At 47.0% G+C, this 23,455-nt stretch overlaps 1 protein-coding gene across 3 annotated transcripts in view; it reads right to left on the bottom strand.

Moving 5' to 3' along the window:
• The window catches only part of HEATR4 (HEAT repeat containing 4), a 265,168-nt gene that overhangs the window by 80,787 nt on the left and 160,926 nt on the right, over nucleotides 1-23,455 (bottom strand). For all 3 annotated transcript variants that reach the window (XM_029598645.1, XM_029598646.1, XM_029598647.1), the window contains one exon: nucleotides 20,874-20,978. In XM_029598645.1, coding sequence (XP_029454505.1) covers nucleotides 20,874-20,978 — 105 coding nt within the window. The remainder of the gene's footprint in view (nucleotides 1-20,873; nucleotides 20,979-23,455) is intronic.

Raw genomic sequence — 23,455 nt, 5'->3', positions numbered from 1 at the left:
AGGGATCCACAGCGTTTATCCCATGCCCCTTTGAAATCCTTCACAGTTTTAGTCTTCACCACTTCCTCCGGAAGGGCATTCCAGGCATCCACCAACCTCTCAGTGAAGAAATATTTCCTGACATTGGTTCTAAGTCTTCCTCCCTGGAGTTTCAAATCATGATCCCTAGTTCTACTAAATTGTTCCAATGGAAAAGGTTTGTGAAGTATCTGAAGGTCTGTATCATATCACCCCTGCTCCTCCTCTCCTCCAGGGTACACATATTCAGATTCTTCAACCTCTCCTCATAAGTCATTCGATGGAGACCACCCACCATTTTGGTCGCCCTTCTCTGGACTGCCTCCATCCTGTCTCTGTCTCCTTTGAGATATGGTTTCCAGAACTGAACACAGTAGTCCAGGTGAGGCCTCACCAAGGACCTATACAAGGGGATTATCACTTCCCTTTTCTTACTAGATATTCCTCTCTCTATGCAACCTAGCATTCTTCTGGCTTTGGCTATCGCCTTGTCACACTGCTTCGTCAACTTCAGGTTGTTAGACACTATCACCCCAAGGTCTCTCTCCTGCTCCATGCACATCAGCCCTTCAACCCCCAACGCATATAGTTCTTTTGGATTACCATACCTCAGATGCATGACTATGCATTTCTTGGCATTGAATACCAGCTGCCATATCTTCGACCACTCTGCCAGCTTCCTTAAATCCCGTCTCATTCTCTGTACTCCTTCCGGTGTGTCCACTCTGTTGCAGATCTTAGTATCATCCACAAATAGACAAACTTTACCTTCTATCCCTTCCGCAATGTCGCTCTTGAAGATGTTGAACAGAACCGGTCCAACACCGATCCCTGTGGCACTCCACTTAACACCAATTTCTCTTCAGAGTAGGTTCCATTTACCATCACCCGTTGTCTTCTATCCGTCAACCAGTTTGTAATCCATGCCAACACCTTGGAGCTGACTCCCAAGCTTCTCATTTTGTTGATGAGTCTTCTGTGTGGGACCGTATCAAAAGCTTTACTAAAATCCAAGTAAATTACATTGAGCGCTCTTCTCTGATCCAGTTCTCCAGTCATCCAAAGAAATCAATTATTTATTTATTTATTTATTTATTTAGAATTTTTATATACCGACATTCTCGATACAAATATCGAATCAGGTCAGTTTCCATTGAACAAAACAGTCGCGGTTAAGGCGTTACATAAAAACAGAGTTTCAGAACATAAGAACGTAAACATTAAATAGACATCAATAACTCGTCAAACAGCGTTAACAGACGTAAAAAAATTGCTAAACTGAATAGTAAAATAAATTGAGTGATACAAGTAACAGTGAACAATGTTGATGAGCATAAACATGAGCATAACATGAGCTAATGAACTATTGCAAATACAAGGGTGTCTTTCATAACATGTGGGCTGTCCAGATAAGGCGTAAGCGGGCTCTGAGGGCTTGGGGTGGTCATGAGATTTGCAGGTTCGTCTGACAGGATCTTCCCCTGATGAATCCATGCTGCTTCTGATCGAGCAACCCACCAGATTGTAGATAGTTCACTATCCTTTCCTTCAGCAGTTTCCAGCCCCTTCTCTGCTCCCACTCTGGTGAAGCAGGATCACCACCGCTCTTCTCCAGTCACTAGGCACTACACCCTTTTCCAAAGATCTAATTGAACAGGTCACACAGTGGACTACCAGCAAATCTCTGAGTTCCCTCAGTATTCTGGGGTGAACCTCATCAGGTCCCATGGCTTTGTCCACTTTCAGTTTTCTTAACTCTTCCCATACATTATCTTCCGCAAATGGAGTTTCGTCTACTCCATCCCCTTCTACAGTCTTGATAACAAGTGACGGTCCTTCTCCAGGGTGTTGCGGGAGCACTAAGGAGTGGTCCAGTTTCCGGGATGATAGGTGTGCCCTTGGACCACGGCGCGACTGCCGAGGAACTCCGAGGAAGCGCCGAGGCAGGCAAGACGTGTCCAAGCACAGGCGGACAGGCTGACGACCAGGAGTCTTGACCTCTGCTGAACCTGAACGCACTGGAAGAGACCCAACAACGCAATGCTGGTCTCTGGGGTAGCCCTCTGGCCACTCGATAGCCCTTTCAGACCTGCCGCCTGGAAATGACAGATGCAACAGGATCTGTTTTCGGGTTGCATGCCACAAGGTCTGGAGTTGCTGGGCTGTAACTTGAGCAGCAGGAGAGGCACTGGGAGCCTCTAGCGGAAGTGGTGGTCGTAAGGGTTTTCCATACACGAGATGGAATGGAGATTTGCCCGTGGCAGCATGCACTTGGTTGTTATAGGCAAATTCAGCCCAGGGGAGAAGCTCGGCCCAGTTATCCTGTCTTTCATTAATGATGGCCCGTAGATAAGCCTTAAGAGTCCGGTTCATTCTTTCAGTCTGTCCGTTGCTTTGTGGATGGAATGCCGTAGAAAAGCTAAGCTTCACTTGAAAACACTTGCAGAGAGCTCTCTCCAGTAGCGAGCCACAAATTGCGAACCTCTGTCAGAAACTATGTCCTGCGGAAGGCCATGGAGCCTGAACACATGTTGGGTGAACAGGAGGGCCAATTCTGGTGCAGTGGGAAGCTTGGGTAGCGGAACCATGTGGACCATCTTGGAAAAACGGTCAACCGTGACCCATACGACCGTGTGTCCTTGAGAGGGAGGCAGGTCCACGATAAAGTCCGTGGCTATATGGGTCCACGGCTCGGTCGGGACCGGAAGCGGGTGTAACAAGCCAAAAGGAGAACCCGGGCTGGGCTTCTGGCGAGCGCAGGTGGGGCAAGAAGCCACATAGGAGGCGACATCACGCCGAATGGTAGGCCACCAGTAGTACCGGTTGATCAGTTCCAACGTCCTGTCACGTCCGGCGTGTCCTCCAACCAAGGAATCATGGGCCCATCGTAGTGCGGTCAACCGGTCCCGGCGAGAGAGCGCCGTGCGGTCCTGCGAGACGGTAGTCAGAGCAGAGAGCCGAATCTTGGAGGGATCCAGTATGAACTGCGGAGAGTCAACCTCCTCTTCGGCACAGGTGGCCCAAGACAGGGCGTCAGCCCGGATGTTCTTGGCCGCCGGACGATATTGCACGATGAAATCAAATCGACTGAAGAACAGGGCCCATCGTGCCTGACGGGGGTTCAGTCGTTGAGCCTGAGTCAGAAACTCCAGGTTTTATGATCCGTGTAAACGGTGGTTGTATGTAAGGAGCCCTCGAGCCACTGTCGCCATTCTTCGAGGGCGAGCTTGATTGCCAGCAGCTCCTTATCCCCTATGGAATAATTTATCTCTGCGGGTGAAAACTTCCGGGAGTAATACGAGCACGGAACGAGTTGCCCAGAGTCGGAGTGCTGGCTGAGGACAGCTCCTACAGCGATGCTGGAAGCATCGACCTCCACGATGAATGGCCGTGCCGGGTCTGGGTGGCGGAGACAGACTTCTGAGAGGAAGGCTTTCTTGAGATCAGAGAAGGCATTGATGGCCGCCTCAGGCCAATGCTTGACATCAGCCCCTTTCCGGGTCAAGGCAGTAAGGGGAGCCACACGGTGAGAATATCTGGGGATAAAATGTCTGTAAAAGTTTGCAAACCCCAGAAAGCGCTGGAGGGCTTTAAGACCTGAGGGTTGAGGCCATTTGGTAATGGCGGCTACCTTCTCCGGGTCTATACGAAAACCGGTAGCAGATATTATATATCCCAAGAAGGGTAGAGAATCCGCCTCAAACACACACTTCTCCAGCTTGGCGTATAGGTGATTCTCTCGTAGCGCCTGAAGGACCTGACAGACATGTTGACGGTGGGAGTTCAAATCTTTAGAGAAAATAAGGACGTCGTCCAAATAAACAATCACATGGGAGTGAAGCATCTCTCGGAGGACCTCATTCATGAGGTGCTGGAAGACGGCGGGGGCGTTACAAAGTCCAAAGGGCATTACAAGGTATTCGTAATGCCCATCATGTGTGTTGAACGCCGTCTTCCATTCGTCTCCCAGTCGGATGCGTACGAGGTTATAAGCCCCTCTCAAGTCCAGCTTAGTGAAGATGCGGGCACCTTGAAGACGGTCCAGTAGTTCAGGGATGAGTGGCAGCGGGTAGCGGTTCCGCTTAGTAATAGCGTTAAGACCACGGTAGTCAATGCATGGTCGTAGTGACCCATCCTTCTTGCCCACAAAAAAGAATCCCGCTCCTGCCGGGGAGCGGGACGGACGAATGAATCCCTTGACTAAGTTCTCAGAGATGTATTGTGACATCGCTTTGGTCTCTGGGAGAGACAGGGGATACACCTGGCCGCGAAGCGGCGTAGAGCCAGGAACCAGATCAATGGGACAGTCGAAGGGCCTATGTTCCGGAAGAATCTCTGCCATCTCTTTGGAAAAGACGTCCTGGTATCCTTGATAGGCCTTGGGCAAAAGGGGCGTGGAGCAGAGATGCAGAGTGCTGGGAGGATGAGGAAGCTTCAAGAACCGGTCAAAGCAGGCAGGACCCCAACTAACCAACTGGAAGTCATCCCATTTGATGACGGGTGAGTGTTGGCGAAGCCAGGGCAGCCCCAACACTAAGGGATGCACGGCTCTCTCCAGGACGAGTAGAGAGATCTCCTCAGTGTGGAATAACCCCATCTGTAGGGTTATGGGCTTCGTAGAGCAGGAGATATGTCCAGGTAACAAAGTCCCTCGTATCGAGGAAATGCGTAAGGGGGGATGCTTACGCTCGGTGGGCAAACCCAATTGGTTCACCAGGTCTGCCACAATGAAGTTCCCCTCGGCCCCTGAATCAATAAAGGCCCGAATCTGGACCTCCCCACCGGGGTACTTGAGGGTTACTGGCAGAGTGCAAAGAGGAGCGGATCCGGTAGCGCCTAGGTGTAGCTCCTCAGTATAACCTAGGCATGACCGTTTCCTGGACGCTCGGTGCAAGACGACAGGTAGTGTCCTTTACTACCGCAGTATAGGCAGAGGCCTAACGAGCGTCGACGGCTCCTTTCATCTGGTGTAAGTGGTGACCTGCCCAGCTGCATGGGCTCGGGGGTTGAGTTAACCGCAGGAGAACGCCTCTGCTGAGAAGGCCTGCAGGAGACATGTGACTGACTCCTGCTACTAGGCCGAGTCTCTCTATCACGCTGCTGTAGCCGGCAGTCAACCTTGCCTGCAATATCCATGAGGTCGTTTAACTCCTTGGGAATCTCTTGCCCCGCCAGTTCATCTTTAATCCGGCCAGCCAGACCTTCGAGAAAAATTCCCTTTAAACAGTCATCTTGCCAATCCAGCTCCATAGCCAAAGTCCTGAAGTGGATGATGTACTCAGCCACAGGGCGTGTGCCCTGTCGGAGATGCAGAAGCTCGGAGGCGGCTGTAGACCGCCGCGCAGGGTCGTCAAACGCCAGACGGAACTGGAGGAGGAACTCCTGGAGGTCCTGTAGCAGAGGGTCTGAGCGTTCCCACAAAGGTGATGCCCATTCTAGGGCCCTGCCATCCAGTAGAGAAAAAATATATGCCACCTTACTTGCCTCTGTGGGAAACTGGTGGGGTAACAAGGTGAACCGTATTTGGCATTGGTTCAGGAACCCGCGGCAGGTCTTACTGTCACCCGCATACCTGCTGGGAGCCGGCAACTGGGTATTGGGCGCGGTGCCAGGTACCGACGACCTTTGGCGAGTAGAAGCCTCTAGGCGGGAGGCCAGTTGATCCACGGTGGCAGCAAGAGTGTCTATGCAGAGTTGCTGCTGTTGCAGGCGTTGCGCCATCCCAGGGATCGCCTGCAAGCTGGGGGACTCCGCCGAGTCCATGGCCTTGCAATCTGTTGCAGTCTGGGAAGCTGCGGCTTGAGAGTGGACCCTTGAGCCGAACCACCCTGGGTAGAGTAGCTCGGGAGGCAGAGCCACAGGCACAGGTCTTCACCCGGGAACCAGGAACCCCCCAGGAGGAGCCCGTAGGGTCCTGGAGCCTTGGGACTTAGGAGAGACACGTAGGGGTCTTCACCCGGGAACTGGGAACCCCCCAGGAGGAGCCCGTAGGGTCCCAGAACCTTGGGACTTGGGAGTGCAGCTAAGCTCTTCACCCGGGAACCAGGACCCCCCAGGAGGAGCCCGTAGGGTCCTAGTCCTTTGGGACTTCTGCACAGGATAGTCTCTCTAGGAAAGCCCGGGCAAGGAGTAAGCACAGAGTCCAGTAGCAAGAGCCTGTAGGTCAGGGAGCACAGAGCAGGCGGAAGCAGGATCAGAGTCAGTAATGTCTTGACTGGAACTTGCAGGGTGCAAGCTGGAAGCCAGCAGCGAGTAGGCCAGAGCCTGGCAGGAAGTAGAAGGTCTCGGGACCCAAGGCAGTCTGGCAGGAGTTCCAGCCCAGGCCTGCAGGAGGCACTGTCCGGAGGACAGGAGCGTAGTAGCTGCGGCAGACAGCGGTCGAGTCAGGAACGAGCAGAGGTCGGTGGCTGGCGGCAGGCAGAAGCAGAGTCAGGAACGAGCAGAGGTTGGTGGCTGGCGGCAGGCAGAAGCAGAGTCAGGAACGAGCAGAGGTCGGTGGCTGGCGGCAGGCAGAAGCAGAGTCAGGAACAAGCAGAGGTCGGTGGCTGGCGGCAGGCAGAAGCAGAGTCAGGAACAAGCAGAGGTCGGTAGCTGAAGCAGAACAACGGAAGTGCAACTAAGAACTACACACTGTAGCGACCCTCGTTGCAAGGCAATGAGAGGACTGAGGAACGCCGGTTATATCGGGCTTGGGGCGTGGCGTGGTCAGCTCAGGCGGGGTCAGGCTTCCGGTGAGCGTACGTCCATAACGCGCGTCCCCGCGTGCGCGCGGGGCGGCAGCGAGACGGCCCAGCAATGGCGGACGCCCTGAATGCATAGCAGAGCCGCGGAGGTGGCGTTCCCGGCCTCGGAGGTGAGCCCTGAACACGGCTAGCAAGGGGGAAGTGGTAGAGACCGCAACATCCTCGGACTTACGAGAGGTACCCGCTCCTTGGGGGCTTCGCTCTCTCTCTCTTTGCCTTTCAAGTTACAGACAGGAATAGGTACTCGCTCCTCGAGGGCCCTCGTTCCTGACTATCTGCTGATTCTCTTCTGCCTGGAAGTCATCATTATCTACATCATTGTGAGTTACCATTGCTCTCTCAGAGCTTTCCCTGGAACCAGGTACTCGCTCCTTGAGGGCCTATCTTTTCCAGCTCCTGAGCTCTCTGAGACCAATTTGTGAGTATTGTCATCTAGTTCTGTTCATGAATTCTGCATACCCTGCTTACTCACTATCTACAGTTTCGAAACAGCTCAGCCATCCAGGGATCGCTGTTACAGTATCTGAGGGACTTCAGCCCTACCGGGTGCTTCAGCTCACTACTGCCACCTCTGGTGGTTTCAAGACCTGTTTAATAAAAGAACTAGTGTGTGTCTGTCTCCATACTCTAAGCCTAGCCAGTGGTCCCTCTCGGGATCTTCCCCCGGCGGCGTGGTCATCTGCCACCGGCCCAAGGATCCACTTACTACTATCTCAGGCAGTCTATAACAACAGATTGCTAAGTCCGCCTACGCAATACATCAGATTGACACCTCTATCTGATTGCTCCTCCCACCAGCATAGCGGATCATGACACCTTTCTAATAATTCCTAACATTCTGTTTGCTTTGTTGACTGCTGCAGCACACTGAGCCGATGATTTTAAAGTATTATCCACTATGATGCCTAGATCTTTTTCCTGGGTGATAGCTCCTAATATGGAACCTAACATCATGTAACTACAGCAAGGGTTATTTTTCTCTATAGGCAACACCTTGCACTTGTCCACATTAAATTTCATCTGCCATTTGGATGCCCAATCTTCCAGTCTTGCAAGGTCCTCCTGTAATGTATCACAATCCGCTTGTGATTTAACTACTCTTAATAATTTTGTATCATCTGCCAATTTGATAACCTCATTCGTCGTATTCCTTTCCAGATCATTTACATATATATTGAAAAGCACTGGTCCAAGTATAGATCCCTGAGGCACTCCACTGTTTACCCTTTTCCACTGAGAAAATTGACCATTTAATCCTACTCTCTGTTTCCTGTCTTTTAACCAGTTTGTAATCCACGAAAGGACATCGCCTCCTATCCCATGACTTTTTAGTTTTCTTAGAAGCCTCTCATGAGGGACTTTGTCAAATGCCTTCTGAAAATCCAAATACACCACATCTACCGGTTCACTTCTATCCACATGCTTATTTCACCCATTCAAAATAAATGTAGCAGATTTGTGAGGCAAGACTTCCCTTGAGTAAATCTATGCTGGCTGTGTCCTATTAAATCATGTCTATCTATATGCTCTGTGATTTTATTCTTTATAATAGTTTCCACGATTCTTCCGGCACCGAAGTCAAGTTCACTGGTCTATGGTATCCTGGATCAACTCTGGATCCCTTTTTATATAATCAGGGTTACATTGGTCAACTTCCATTCTTCAGGTAGAACGGATGGTTTTAATGATAGGTTACAAATTACTTATAAGTATGACATTTCATTTTTTAATTCTTTCAGAAGGCTGAGATACTAAGAAATGTATCACAATCCGCTTGTGATTTAACTACTCTTAATAATTTTGTATCATCTGCCAATTTGATAACCTCATTCGTCGTATTCCTTTCCAGATCATTTACATATATATTGAAAAGCACTGGTCCAAGTATAGATCCCTGAGGCACTCCACTGTTTACCCTTTTCCACTGAGAAAATTGACCATTTAATCCTACTCTCTGTTTCCTGTCTTTTAACCAGTTTGTAATCCACGAAAGGACATCGCCTCCTATCCCATGACTTTTTAGTTTTCTTAGAAGCCTCTCATGAGGGACTTTGTCAAATGCCTTCTGAAAATCCAAATACACTATATCTACCAGTTTACCTTTATCCAAGTGTTTATTAACCCCTTCAAAAAAATGAAGCAGCTTTGTTAGGCAAAACTTTCCTTGGGTAAAGCCATGTTGAATGTGTTCCATTAAACCATATCTTTCTATATGCTCTACGATTTTGATCTTGAGAATAGTTTCCACTATTTTTACCGGCATTGAAGTCAGGCTCACTGGTCTATAGTTACCCGGATCGTCCCTGGAGCCTTTTTTAAATATTGGGGTTACATTGGCCATGCTCCAGTCTTCAGGTACAATGGATGATTTTAAAGATAGGTTACAAATTTTAACTAATAGATCAGAAATTTCATTTTTAAGTTCCTTCAGTACCCTAGGATGCATACCATCTGGTCCAGGTGATTTGCTACTCTTTAGTTTGTCAATCTGGCCTACTACATCTTCCAGGCTCACTGTGATTTTGTTCAGTTCGTCTGACTCATCACCCCTGAAAAACATCTCCGGAACTGGTATCTCCCCAAAATCCTTATTAGTAAACACGGAAGCAAAGAATTCATTTAGACTTTCTGCAATGGCCTTATCTTCCCTAAGAGCCCCTTTAACCTCTCCGTCATCTAATGGTCCAATCAACTCCCTCACAGGTTTCTTGCTTCGGATATATTTTAAAAACTTTTTATTATGAGTTTTTGCCCCTATGGCCAACTTAATTTCAAATTCTCTCTTTGCCTGTCTTATCAATGTTTTACACTTAACTTGACAATGCTTATGTTTTATCCTATTTTCTTCAGATGGATCCTTCTTCCAATTTTTGAAGGATTTTTTTTGGCTAAAATAGTCTCCTTCACCTCACCTTTTAACCATGACGGTAATCGTTGTGCCTTCCTTCCCCCTTTCTTAATGTGTGGAATACATATGGACTACGCCTCTAGGATTGTATTTTTAAACAATGTCCATGCCTGTTGAACACTTTTAACCTTTGCAGCTGCACCTTTAAGATTTTTCTAACTATTTTCCTTATTATATCAAAGTTTCCCTTTTGAAAGTTTAGTGTTAGAGCTGCAGATTTACTTATTGTCCCCCTTCCAGTTATTAGTTTAAATTTGATCATGTTATGATCATTGTTGCCAAGTGGCCCCACCACCATTACCTCTCTCACCAAATCCTGCGTTCCACTAAGAATTAAATCTAAAATAGCTCCCTCTCTTGTTGGTTCCTGAACCAATTGCTCCATAAAGCAGTCATTTATTACATCCAGGAACTTTATATCTCTAGCAAGTCCTGATGTTACATTTACCCAGTTAATATTGGGATAATTGAAATCTCCGGGATCACTGGTGCAGGAAAGGAGGTATGATTCCATGAATACTTTTAAAGCATTTTTATTGGAAAGATTCAGAAATCCTTACTGTGGCAACTCCATACAAAATGACAGGCAAGAGTAACAGGTCCCCCGACACGGTCCGTGTTTCGCGGAAGCTGCATCGGGAGGGACCGGATGACATTCAAAGTCTAAAAATATAACAGACGTAATCAGACATGGAAACGAAAAAACAGGCTGCTACAAAAAAATTACAATAAATAAGAGCATACCTTTAAACAGTCATCAGGAGCGCAAGCGCCCTCTGCAGAAGGGGAACATTTAAAGAATAAATTGGCGCGAAAAGTTCACTCTCGCGAGATGCTGTGAATGACAGGCAGACACCTGTAGCCTAATTAAACAATGACTTTACAGCACTTAACAGCAGCTTGAAGAATTTCAAGTAAATTTACAGAAATTTAGATCTGATCTTAAAGCTGTCAAACTTAGCAAATTTCAGAGGGACGCAACGGACTACCAATCTGGGTACGTGTATAAATGGATGGTCCAAAAATCCTCCAAGAAAGTAACCTTTGCGGACAGCATTTCGTCAGGAGATTCATCGGGAGAAGAGTCCCGAGTCCTCCGAACTCGGGGCCAGTTTCGTCGTGCCCGGGGCACCGCTACCTCAGCCGACCCCGGACGCCCCGCACGTACCGCTGTTGCACAGGATATAACACCAGGCGAAGTCCCTCTTTTGCCGGCAGTCTCTTCTGCCTCACGGTATTCTTCAATTGCGGCGTCTTTTTTAGACTCGGGTCAGCAGCCGCCTCAGCCGAGACCGGACTCGCGACACCTTCGCCAGCGAGCTGCTCCCCTGGTGCAGAACAACCCTCAGAATCGGCCATCCCGCCCTACCCGAACCCAGGCGGACTTCTGGCAATGAGAGAGGAAACGGTATTTAATCTCTCTTCACGCCATCTCACGGCATCTGAACAAAGCGTTCTCCATCGGGGCTTGTCATTTGTCCCCACTCAAAAAGGGGATCTCTTTGATCTTCAAGTACACTTACACCGCTTTTTTCGAACACTCAAGCTAAAATTGTTTTTTGAAGACTCTCCACCCCCATCTGATTCTTCAGTGGTACATACTAAATCTAAATGGACTCCCCCTGGGATTGATGTCAGCCTGGGTGCTTTTGAGCGCCTTGTTTGTAAAGATGCGGTCGAGATTTGTTTACAATCTCAATATATTCGATATAATTTGTCTAAGAGCGAGGCTGCTGCCGTTAAAGCCCTATCAAATGATACCACCATTGTCATTAAGCCAGCAGATAAGGGAGGTGGCATAGTCATACTAGATAGATTGGACTATGAAAGGGAAGTGTTAAGACAATTGGGGGATACCTCTTTCTACACCCCTCTCTTATCAGACCCCACGGCATTTTTACTTGAGAGTATAAAATCTGTCGTACAATCAGCTCTGGATTCTCATATCATTACAAATAAAGAAGCCAAATTCTTGATCTCTCCTTATCCGGTAATGCCTATATTCTATACCCTACCTAAGATACATAAATCCCTAACGCACCCGCCTGGTCGCCCAATAGTGTCCGGCATTGGATCCCTGCTTGAACCATTGTCCCAATTTGTGGACGTTTTCCTTAAACCTCTGGTCCCCCGCATCAGGTCTTACGTCCGGGACTCCGCTCATTTTTTGACATTGTTAGTAGATATTGAGATTTCCTCACCCATTTTTCTCATTACATTAGACGTTGTTTCACTTTACTCAAACATTCCTCAAAATGAGGCTCTGACAGTTATTGAAAAAGTGTTGGATACACGTCCGCCACATCGGATCACCACGTCCTTTTTGGTACACCTTGCAGAAATAGCATTGACCAAAAATTTTTTCAGTTTCCAAGACATTATATACCAACAGATTAAGGGGACTGCCATGGGGGCCACCATGGCTCCGAGTTTGGCCTGCCTGTACATGGATGAATATGAAACCACTCACATTTACACTTCCAGATGGTCCCAGTTCATCCATGTTTGGCTTCGTTATATTGATGATGTCTTTATTATCTGGACGGGCTCTGATATACAATTTTTCATGTTTTTAGATTGGGTGAACTCAATCAGTTCTAATATCCAATTTAATCATTGTATTCATCCGTCCCAGATTTCCTTCTTGGACATTATGATATCTTGGAACGGGGAATGTTTTGAATCTACCCTGTTCCGCAAGACCACTGATCGGAACACACTTTTGGCCTACAATAGCTGTCATCCCCGAGCACTCCGAGATAATATTCCAATGGGGCAATTTTTAAGGCTTCGGCGCCTGTGCTCTTCACGGAGGGAGTTTCTTTCCCAATCAGAGAATATGTTCACTCGGTTTATTGAGAGGGGATATCCCACCCGGATTGTGAAAAAAGCCTTTAAACGAGCCCTGTATACACATCGCGATTGGCTGTTTGGTGTTACCACACAATCTAATGACACCTCTTATAACTGTATTCTCCCTTTTTCTATAGTTGGAAGATCTGTTGTGAATATGATTAGACGTCATTGGTCTGCGTTGTCCCTCACTGATCTAATGCATGGTCCACCGCGTTTTACTTTTAAGAGAGCCTGTAACTTAAGAGACCGTCTTGTACATACACTTTTACCACCTGAGCAACACCACTCACGCTCCGATGGTGGTCATAACCCCTGTGGCCGCTGCACGATGTGCAACCACACTCAGTCACTGACAATGTTTAAACACCCTGGGTCTGGACGTGAGTTCAGATTACACCATCAGTCTAACTGTTGTACAAAGGGTGTAATTTATGTCATCTATTGTCCCTGCTCTCTGCTATACGTGGGGAAAACCTCACGAATGATCAAGACGCGCATTATCGAGCATTGCTCGAATATTAGATTATCTAGATTGGATGAACCTTTGGTCACGCATTGGATCCATGCCGGTCACTCCGTCGCTGACCTCTCCTTCCTGGTACTAGAGGTGGTCTCGCCCCCTTCACGAGGTGGAGATTTTCCAGGTATGCTTGGTCGGAGAGAGCAGCGGTGGATTTTCACTCTCAATTCAGTTTCCCCTTACGGTCTTAACAAAGACATTGAATGGTACCAGTTTTATTAGAGCTTGGGTGGACTCTTTCTCAGGACTATAGGTGTCAGTCTGTTATTTACTGCATCCGGAAATTGTTATTTACTGCATCAGGAGATTGCGCTACTCTGCTTTCAGATGTTTGTTAAATGTGATGGGCGCCTTCCCTCCCGATTTTAAGTGCTGTAAAGTCATTGTTTAATTAGGCTACAGGTGTCTGCCTGTCATTCACAGCATCTCGCGAGAGTGAACTTTTCGCGCCAATTTATTCTTTAAATGTTCCCCTTCTGCAGAGGGCGCTTGCGCTCCTGATGACTGTTTAAAGGTATGCTCTTATTTATTGTAATTTTTTTGTAGCAGCCTGTTTTTTCGTTTCCATGTCTGATTACGTCTGTTATATTTTTAGACTTTGAATGTCATCCGGTCCCTCCCGATGCAGCTTCCGCGAAACACGGACCGTGTCGGGGGACCTGTTACTCTTGCCTGTCATTTTGTATGGAGTTGCCACAGTAAGGATTTCTGAATCTTTCCAATAAAAATGCTTTAAAAGTATTCATGGAATCATACCTCCTTTCCTGCACCAGTGATCCCGGATACTTGCTTATGTGCAAGGTTTGCTTCTGTTATTATTGGATAATTGAAATCTCCCATTATTATTGCACTGTTCTGACTTGGAAGGTGGACCCTTGGTCCGGCGAGGGAAGAAGTACTCTCGTCGGAAGGCGAGGCTAATCACAAAGGTCGCTGGAGGTAATTGATGAAGATCTGGATGCAGGCGCCTCCTGCAGGTCGTGAGAACAGAAGCTGGCGCCTCCAGCAGGTCGTGGAAACAGAAGCTGGTGCCTCCAGCAGGTCGAGAGAGGAGAAGAAACCTAAGCCGGTCCAGGGAACAAGAGCCAGCACACTCCGCAGCCAGTCCAGGGGTCAAGAGCCAGAATATTCCGTAACCAGTCCAGGAGTCAAGAGCCAAGCAGGAACGACAGCCAATCCAGGGATCATAACACGGAGGAGCAAATCAGGAACCACAAGCAGGAATACCACCAGAGCCACGAAGCCAAGGCAAGGTCTGAAGGCTTAGACCTTGCCTTAAATAGTATTCAGAAGATGAGGTCTGCAGGAAGGAACCCCCCTAACTTCCTGTAGGGGTTCCTTTAAGGCCAGGTTCCAGCTGCCCGCGCGCCCCTAGGAAGCTTCAGGGGGCGGGGCTACCGCGCAGAGAGGATGCCGCGGCCATCTTGGAAGGCAGCACTGCCGCGGGAGCGGCCTGCTGACTCCAGCCTAGCGCCCGCGGTTGGCCCTGCCGCCATGGTAAGTTACCGGCCCCGGTTGCGGTCTGCCACGGCCGGCGGTCATAACAGTAGCCCCTCCTTTAGGTTTCCCCCTAGAAGGCTTGGGTTTCCCAGGGTGACTGATGTGGAAATTCTTGAGGAGATCCTTGTCCAAGATGTTCGTAGCAGGCTCCCAAGAATTCTCCTCTGGGCCGAATCCCTCCCAAGCCAGAAGATACTCCCTTTTACGACCTCGTCTGCGAACATCCAACACCTCCCGAACTTGATAAGTAGTATCTTCTTCCACCCTCAATGGAGAAGAAACAGGAACCTTCCAAGAAGGCCAGCTGAGGAGTAAGGGCTTCAAGAGGGAAACGTGAAACGAGTTGTGAATGCGTAGAGTAGCCGGGAGGCGTAATCGATAAGTCACTGGACCTAATTGTTTGATCACCGGGAAAGACCTGATGTACCGAGGAGCTAAACGCATCGAGGGAACCCGTAAACGGATGTATCTGGTACTGAGCCAAACCTTATCTCCTGGATGAAAACATGGTGCTGGTCTCCGATGTCGATCGGCGAATCTTTTAGCGGTCAGTGCCGCTTTCTGTAACATACGTTGAGTATGTGTCCAAAGTTTTTCAAAGTGGGTGGCGGTGAGCTGGGCCGCCGGAGAGGAGACAGAGGTAGCGGTACAGGCAGAGCAGGTTGGTAACCGAAAACAATTTGAAAAGGAGAGGCCCCAGTCGAAGTACAGAAATGGAAATTGTGGGAAAATTCTGCCCACGGCAACAAAGCCGCCCAGTCATCCTGTCGGGTATTGACGTAAGAGTGCAAGAACTGTTTCAGAGCTCGATTAGTTCTCTCTGCCTGCCCATTGGCTTGGGGATGGAAGGCAATGGTGAAGTCCAGCGCAATATGAAACTTGGTACAGAGGTTTCGCCAATACCGAGCTGTGAATTGAGGCCCACGATCAGACGTGATGTGCTGGGGTATACCGTGGAGGCGAAAAATGTGTGACATAAATAGTTGTGCCAATTGGGGAGCGGAGGGAAGGACGGGCAATGGTGTAAAGTTGGCCATCTTAGAGAATCTATCAACTACCACCCATATTACCGTATGTCCTTCGGAAGCTGGAAGGTCGACAATAAAGTCGGTGGAGATGTGTGTCAATGGTCTTGTGGGCGTAGGGAGTGGTTGCAACTGACCCCAGGGTTTCCCTGTAGGGTTCTTGTGCTGCACACAAACAGGGCAAGAGTCAACATACGCTTGAATGTCCTTGTGCATCCCCGGCCACCAATAGTGTTGTTGAAGCAGATCCTGCGTACGTCTACGTCCCGGATGCCCGGCCAACTGAGAGTCATGTCCCCACTTTAAAACTTTATTGCGGAGCCTCTTGGGTACCACGGTCTTACCAACGGGAACCGTGAAGGTTGCTGAAAGAATGACACGGGCTGGGTCAATGATGTACTATAAAGGTTCTTCTGCATCTTCGGAAATAAATGATCGCGATAATGCATCGGCCTTAATATTCTTGCTTGCTGGTCGGTATCTTAATTCAAAGTCGAACTTGTAAAAAATAACGCCCAGCGGGCCTGATGCAGGTTCAGGCGGTGGGCTTGTTGTAAATATGTCAGGTTTTTATGGTCCGTAAAAACTGTAATCCGATGTTGAGCCCCCTCTAACCACTGACGCCACTCTTCAAATGCAAGTTTGATGGCTAACAGTTCTTTATCGCCAATAGAATAATTGCGTTCCGCAGGTGAAAATTTCTTCGAAAAATAGGAACAAGGGTGGAATTTCCCGCCAGCATCGTTCTGACTCAGAACTGCTCCAACCCCCTCAGTAGAAGCATCCACCTCCACCGTGAATGGACGTCTGGGATCCGGGTGGCGGAGACAGGGTTGCCTCAGGAAAGCGTCCTTGAGAGTTTGGAATGCTTCTATTGCTTCTACCGGCCAGATTTTGATGTTGACCCCCTTACGTGTAAGTGCAGATAACGGTGCAGTCAGTTTAGAAAAATTCTTGATGAAATGACGATAATAGTTAGCGAAGCCAAGAAAACGTTGGAGTGCTCTTAGCCCATTGGGTTGAGGCCATTCTTGTATACATTTCACTTTGGTCGGATCCATTTCGAAACCTTGTTTTATTTATTTTATTTTTATTTATTTATAGTTTTTTATATACCGCCGCTCATCAAAGATATCACGTCGGTGTACAATGAACATGAACTTACGCCGGAGCGTTATACATTTAACAGGATTAAATAAGCATTATACATTTAACAAAAGTAAGAATATATATATTTGAACATAAAACAAGTAGAATCTTTTAAAACAGAACTATCGTTTAGGATTAACTGAGCTGAGTTAAACAGAGCTGGAAAGTAAAGGGATTTTAGGAAATTAGGTATGAGGTTAGGGACAGGTTAGGAGGAGATGGAGTTATAATTAGGAGTGATAAGAGAGGGGAGAAAGCGCTTCAGGTGTTTTGAGACAATATATCCTAAAAAAGGTAAGAACTCTGCTTCAAAGATGCATTTCTCCAGTTTAGCATATAATCGATGTTCCCTTAAGCGTTGTAGAACTTGTGTCACATGTTGGCGATGCAACTATAGGTCCCTGGAAAAAATCAAAATATCATCGAGATAAACAATCACACAGATATATAATAAGTCTCGAAAAATCTCATTGATAAAGTGTTGAAAGACAGCAGGGGCATTAGTTAATCCAAAGGGCATAACTAGATATTCATAGTGTCCATCTCTGGTGTTGAATGCTGTTTTCCACTCGTCTCCTTCCCGAATCTGAACTAGATTATAAGCCCCCCGCAGGTCCAATTTGGAGAATATTTGAGCTCCTTGCAGACGATCAAACAGTTCAGCAATAAGAGGCAGGGGATAACGATCCTTGATGGTGATAGCGTTGAGACCACGAAAGTCAATGCAAGGGCGTAAAGTCCCATCTTTCTTTTCAACAAAGAAAAATCCAGCCCCCGCAGGAGAGGTGGATTGACGGATGAACCTCTTCTGTAGATTGTCCTGGATGTATTCAGACATCGCCCGTGTCTCCATGGCAGATAAAGGATAAACCCTACCACGCGGTGGAGTGGATCTTGGAACCAATCGAATAGCGCAGTCGAATTCTTGATGCGGGGGTAAAATATCCGTGGCCTTCTTGGAAAAAACGTCTGTGAATTGTGCGTATTGCGGGGGTAGCTTCCGTAGTACAGAAGTGCAGATGAAACTAGAATCGGAAATAGGTCTCCGTAAGCAGGTCCCATGGCATCCGGATCCCCATTGAGTAAGTCTTAGAGATGTCCAGTCGAATTGTGGATTGTGGCGTTGCAGCCAGGGAATCCCTAGAACAACTGGGTGGATGGCTTTGCTGAGGACGTAGAAGGTGATTTGTTCGGTATGGTCAGGTGCAATGTGGCAGTTTATTGGTTCTGTGTGATGCGTTATCTTCCCGGGTAATGGTTCCCCATGGATAGAAGAGATGATCAAAGGTGTGGAGCAGAGTTGAGTGGGAATCTGAAGTTGATCCACTAGTTCTTGTAATATGAAATCTCCCCCCGCACCAGAGTCTGTTAAAGCCAAAGTGTTAAATTCATGTCCACTGATGTCCAGAGTGACTTGTACAGTGAGTGGGGGAGATGGGGAGATGAGACCTAGAGTGACTCCCCCTGAGCACCCTAGGCTTTGGAGTTTCCCGGCCGAATAGGGCAGGTGGCAATACGATGACCAGATCCCCCACAATAAAGACAAAGGCCTGCCTTGCGACGTCTCAGACGTTCTTCGGGTGTTAGAGGTCCTCGGCCTAATTGCATGGGTTCGGCCACAAGTCCCTCAGGAACGGAGGGTTCTCGAGAAGTAGTAGAGGTGAGAGGCGGGACATAAGGAATAGCCGGGCGTCTCCGTGATCCTAGCGTCTCCCGGGCCCTTTCTTGTAGCCATCGGTCAATCCTGGTAGCTATTTCAATTACAGCATTTATGGAGGATGGAAGTTCACGAGTGGCTAGCTCGTCCTTAATTCTGGCAGATAGTCCCTCCAGATAAATTGATCGCAGAACAGGTTCTTCCCAATGAAGTTCCATAGCCAGAGTCCGAAACTCAATGTTGTAATCCGTAATGGATCGTCCTCCTTGTCGGAGATGCAACAGGTCCGTACTGGCAGCAGCTTGCTTCCCTGGTTCCTCAAAAGCTGTTCGAAACAATTCAAGAAATCGTGGTAGATCCTGTAGTACCAGATCCGAGCATTGCCAGAGTGGAGAGGTCCAGGCCAGAGCTTTACCTTCAAGTAATGATAGAATATAGGTGGTTTTCGTTACATCATCCGGAAACAGAGTTCGTTGAAGATGAAAATGCATGCTACACTGATCCAGGAATCCTAAACATAGACGAGGATCCCCGGCATATCGGGGTGGAGTGGGTAGAGGAAGAACAGGCAGATGGTAGCTTTGAGTAACAGGCGGAGCTGGTACTAGCGGAGGAATGGGAGCCGAGGACTAGAATGAGTTGCGACTACAGCGTCAAGCCGAGCACTGAGCCGCTCTATGGAGGCAGCCATGGATTCTAACATACTCTGTTGCTCCATGATCTTCTGGGCCAAACCAGGAACTGCTCTTAGGGCAGAGGCCTCGGCCGGGTCCATGGCCTTGGCTTACTGTTCTGACTTGGAAGGTGGACCCTTGGTCCGGCGAGGGAAGAAGTACTCTCGTCGGAAGGCGAGGCTAATCATGAAGGTCGCTGGAGGTAATTGATGAAGATCTGGATGCAGGCGCCTCCTGCAGGTCGTTTAAGCCAGATGGCTGGCACCTCCAGCAGGTCGTGAGAACAGAAGCTGGCGCCTCCAGCAAGTCGTGGAAACAGAAGCTGGCGCCTCCAGCAGGTCGTGGAAACAGAAGCTGGCGCCTCCAGCAGGTCGAGAGAGGAGAAGAAACCTAAGCCGGTCCAGGGAACAAGAGCCAACACACTCCGCAGCCAGTCCAGGGGTCAAGAGCCAGAAAGTACCACAGCCAGTCCAGGGATCAAGAGCCAGAATATTCCGTAACCAGTCCAGGAGTCAAGAGCCAAGCAGGAACGACAGCCAATCCAGGAATCACAACACGGAGGAGCAAATCAGGAACCACAAGCAGGAATACCACCAGAGCCACGAAGCCAAGACAAGGTCTGAAGGCTTAGACCTTGCCTTAAATAGTATTCAGAAGATGAAGTCTGCAGGAAGGAACCCCCCTAACTTCCTGTAGGGGTTCCTTTAAGGCCAGGTTCCAGCTGCCCACGCGCCCCTAGGAAGCTTCAGGGGGCGGGGCTACCGCACACAGAGGATGCCGCGGCCATCTTGGAAGGCAGCACTGCCGCGGGAGCAGCCTGCCGACTCCAGCCTAGCGCCTGCGGTTGGCCCTGCCGCCATGGTAAGTTACCGGCCCCGGTCGCGGTCTGCTGCGGCCGGCGGTCATAACATGCACTGCCAAATTGATTAGCATTTCATCATCTGTCTGACCATTTTGTCTGGGTGGATGGTAGTATACTCCTATCACTATACTCTTACCCAACACACATGGGATTTCTACCCAAATAGATTCTACTGAGCATTTAGTCTCTTGTATGACTTTTGGATATACCCTCCCGGACATAAAGTGCCACACCCCCACCAAGTTGATCCTCCCTATCATTGCAAAATAATTTGTACCCTGATATAGCACTGTCCCATTGGTTATCCTCCTTCCACAAAGTCTCTGTGATGCTAATTATGTCAATCTCATCATTTGCCCTTGGGGTCATTTGGGCACAAAAGTGACACCCCCTCACATCATGCGATGCCCGCAGGTACAAGATATAGACCTCGTGATGGTCTGTAATGGACATGGTCCGGGGGCACTGGAGATACCAGCGAAAACCCAATGACACCATTTCAAAAAGTAACCGACAAGCAGTTGATGGTCGGTGGTCACCAGGAACCGGCACCATCGGGGATTGACCGTGAAGAACGCGAAAACTCACCACGACGCCCACTAACTAGGGCCGGGATGATGTCGAGAGACCCGGCACAGGAACAGAAGTGAGAAAAATTTGAACATGGAAAGTTTTCCTGAAAAAAAAGAGCACAAGCTCCACATCTGTGAGACAATAGCTCCACAGAAAAGAAGAGACTGAAGAGGGATATGGAATGTTGGGCATGCTCAGTGTGCCAGTCAAAGTTTTAGAAACTTTGACAAAAGTTTTCTTTGCCAGACTCCATCTGATGATGCCACCCATTTATGAGGACTACCATCCTGCTTGTCCTAGGAGAATTACCATTTATTTGTGTGGTTGCAATAACCACATTGAATATCTATTACATTCAAAGTCAATTGTATTGTTTGCTAAAACTCACCTGACTGACATTTCCATGAAGGTGTGAGACAGCCTGGCAGGCTAAGAGCCGTTGTCTCCAACTAGAACTGTTCATTCCTTCTGCTAAGAGATTGTGAACCAGTCTCTGTAGGAAAAAAGCACAGGTTAGCATTATTGATCCAGATGAATTACGTAGTTTTCCTGTAGGCATAAAATGGGAAAAATCTCTTAGTACATTTGTCTTATAGCAAAGCAGAGTTCTAATAATTATATTGGCCCTGAAAATAAAACTGGATCCTTTTAGATTGTACTACATGCAGTACAGTATCTTTTGAGTATACTGGTCTACAGTCAAAATGCTTCCAAAATGAATGTAGTCAAACTTTACTAAATCCGGGTCACTGAGAATGAAAATGATGCTCAAAAATGTTAATTGGATTTAGTTTACAAGATATGTTACTGGGTCAGTATATTAGACCTTTGACTTGAAAATTACGGAGGATAAGTTAAGAAGGGAAAGGATCTCAAATTAAACCAGAAATAACTAATATACATCTTTGACTAAATGTATGAATAAATCTATGACTGGGTTTGGACAGTACTTGCTTTTTAGGCACAACAATGAATGATGCAATCTGGAGCTTTTATTCCAAGGTTAAGTGAAGCTAAGATAAAGGAAGGTGTTTTTGTTGGTCTTCAGATTTGTGAACTTCTTCTAGATGATGCACTTTACCGTGCATTGCATGGCAAGGAAAAGATGGCATGGAAAGCCTTCCAGTTAATAGTAACAAATTTTCTCAGAAACAACAAGGCAGGCAACTTCAAGGTAAACCTCCTCTAGGCATACAAAAGCCTTGGTTGCAACATATCACTAAAAATACATTTTTTGCATGCTGAACTAGATTTTTTTCCAACAAACTGCGGAGCAGAAAGTGATGAGCATGACGAGCGATTTTACCAGCAATGGAAAAATGGTATCAGGGCAAATGGAGTACATCAATGCTTGCAGACTACTGCTGGACAGTGACAAGAGAAGTTCCATTTAATGAATGAATACAAGCCAAGAAGAACCGAGTAGCCACTAGATAAGGACTAAACTATTTTATTTATTTATTTATTTATTTATTTATTTATTTAAAGATTTTTATATACCGCGGCACGTGTGGCACATCACCTCGGTTTACAAGTAACATTAATTTAGCAAAGCGCTTTACAATAAAACTTATTAACTCGTAACATAAACCAGCAGAACACTTCAGCAAAAATTGGGAGAGTAAATAACAACGTTAAGAGGGTAATAATGTTGTCTAAGCTAGAACATAACAATGGAGAAGAGATAAGAAGAGGAGCCAACTATTAGAAAAGGCAATAAATACATGGGAACTATGTATGTACATAATAATTTTTGGCTTTTTGTTTTATAGTAAATTTTATTTCTATAATCCTTATGTTGATTTAATTTTTATAATGTTACATAAACAGGACAGGTGCAGTATTCAAGCAGTCCTTCAAGCAGTACTCTTCTCCAAGATAGACTACTGTAATTCTATATTACTTGGTCTTCCTTCCGCTTCTATTAAACCTCTTCAGATGCTCCAAAATTCGGCCGCAAGAATTTTGACAAACACCAGGAGAAGAGATCACATCTCCCCCATTCTCAAAAACTTACACTGGCTGCCAATTCACTTTAGAGTCATTCATAAGTCCATCACCATCATCTATAAAGCAATCCATCACCAGGCTCCACTTGATCTACAAATCCCTCTCAGACGACATACCTCCACCAGACCTATCAGGGAAGCTTACAGAGGATCATTAATCGTTCCCCAAACCAAATTGACACACCATCTAACTTTTAGAGACTGGGCTTTCTCCACAGCCGGTCCCTCGATATGGAATTCTATTCCCTCGGATCTGAGACAAGAACCTTGCCTACTAACTTTTAGAAAAAGGCTTAAGACTTGGCTGTTTAAACAAGCCTTCCCAGATCCTAACTAAATTATAGCAACAATTCAATGAGACACTACAACATAATGGGGCGGATTTTAAAAAGCATTTACTCGAGCAAAACTGGTTTTTGCTCGAGTAAATACACTTTACTCAAGTAAGTGGGCTTTTCATAATTGCTACAATATATGCCATTGAATTGTCCATAGGATTTACTCAAGTAAGTGCACTTTACTCGAGTAAATAGCTTTTGAAAATTGCTACGATAGTATGTCACATTTACATGCGTAACTCCTTTGAAAATGACCCCCAATGTAAATAATTAATCTTAAATCTGCTCTGTTCATCTAACTCTCTTTCCTCCCCTAGTTAGAAAAAACCTTGTTTAATGTAACTTTACGGTTCTATGCACTTGTTCAATGTTCTGTTTTACACCCCCCTGTTACCTGTAAACCGGCATGATGTGATTGTATCACGAATGCCGGTATAGAAAAACTTTAAATAAATAAACAAATATTATGCAATCATGAAAAGATATAAGTTTACAATTTATGATTAAAACTCTACTATCTACACATCAGACATAAGACGTAAAATTTAAAAACTTAAATATCATGGAAACCAGCCAATCAGCTGGTTTAATTGTCATATGGGAATTTAGCACATCAACATCAA

The sequence above is a fragment of the Rhinatrema bivittatum genome, chromosome 4 (assembly GCF_901001135.1).
Source record: "Rhinatrema bivittatum chromosome 4, aRhiBiv1.1, whole genome shotgun sequence".
NCBI lineage: Eukaryota > Metazoa > Chordata > Amphibia > Gymnophiona > Rhinatrematidae > Rhinatrema > Rhinatrema bivittatum.
This window is presented reverse-complemented; position numbering and strand designations above follow the sequence as displayed.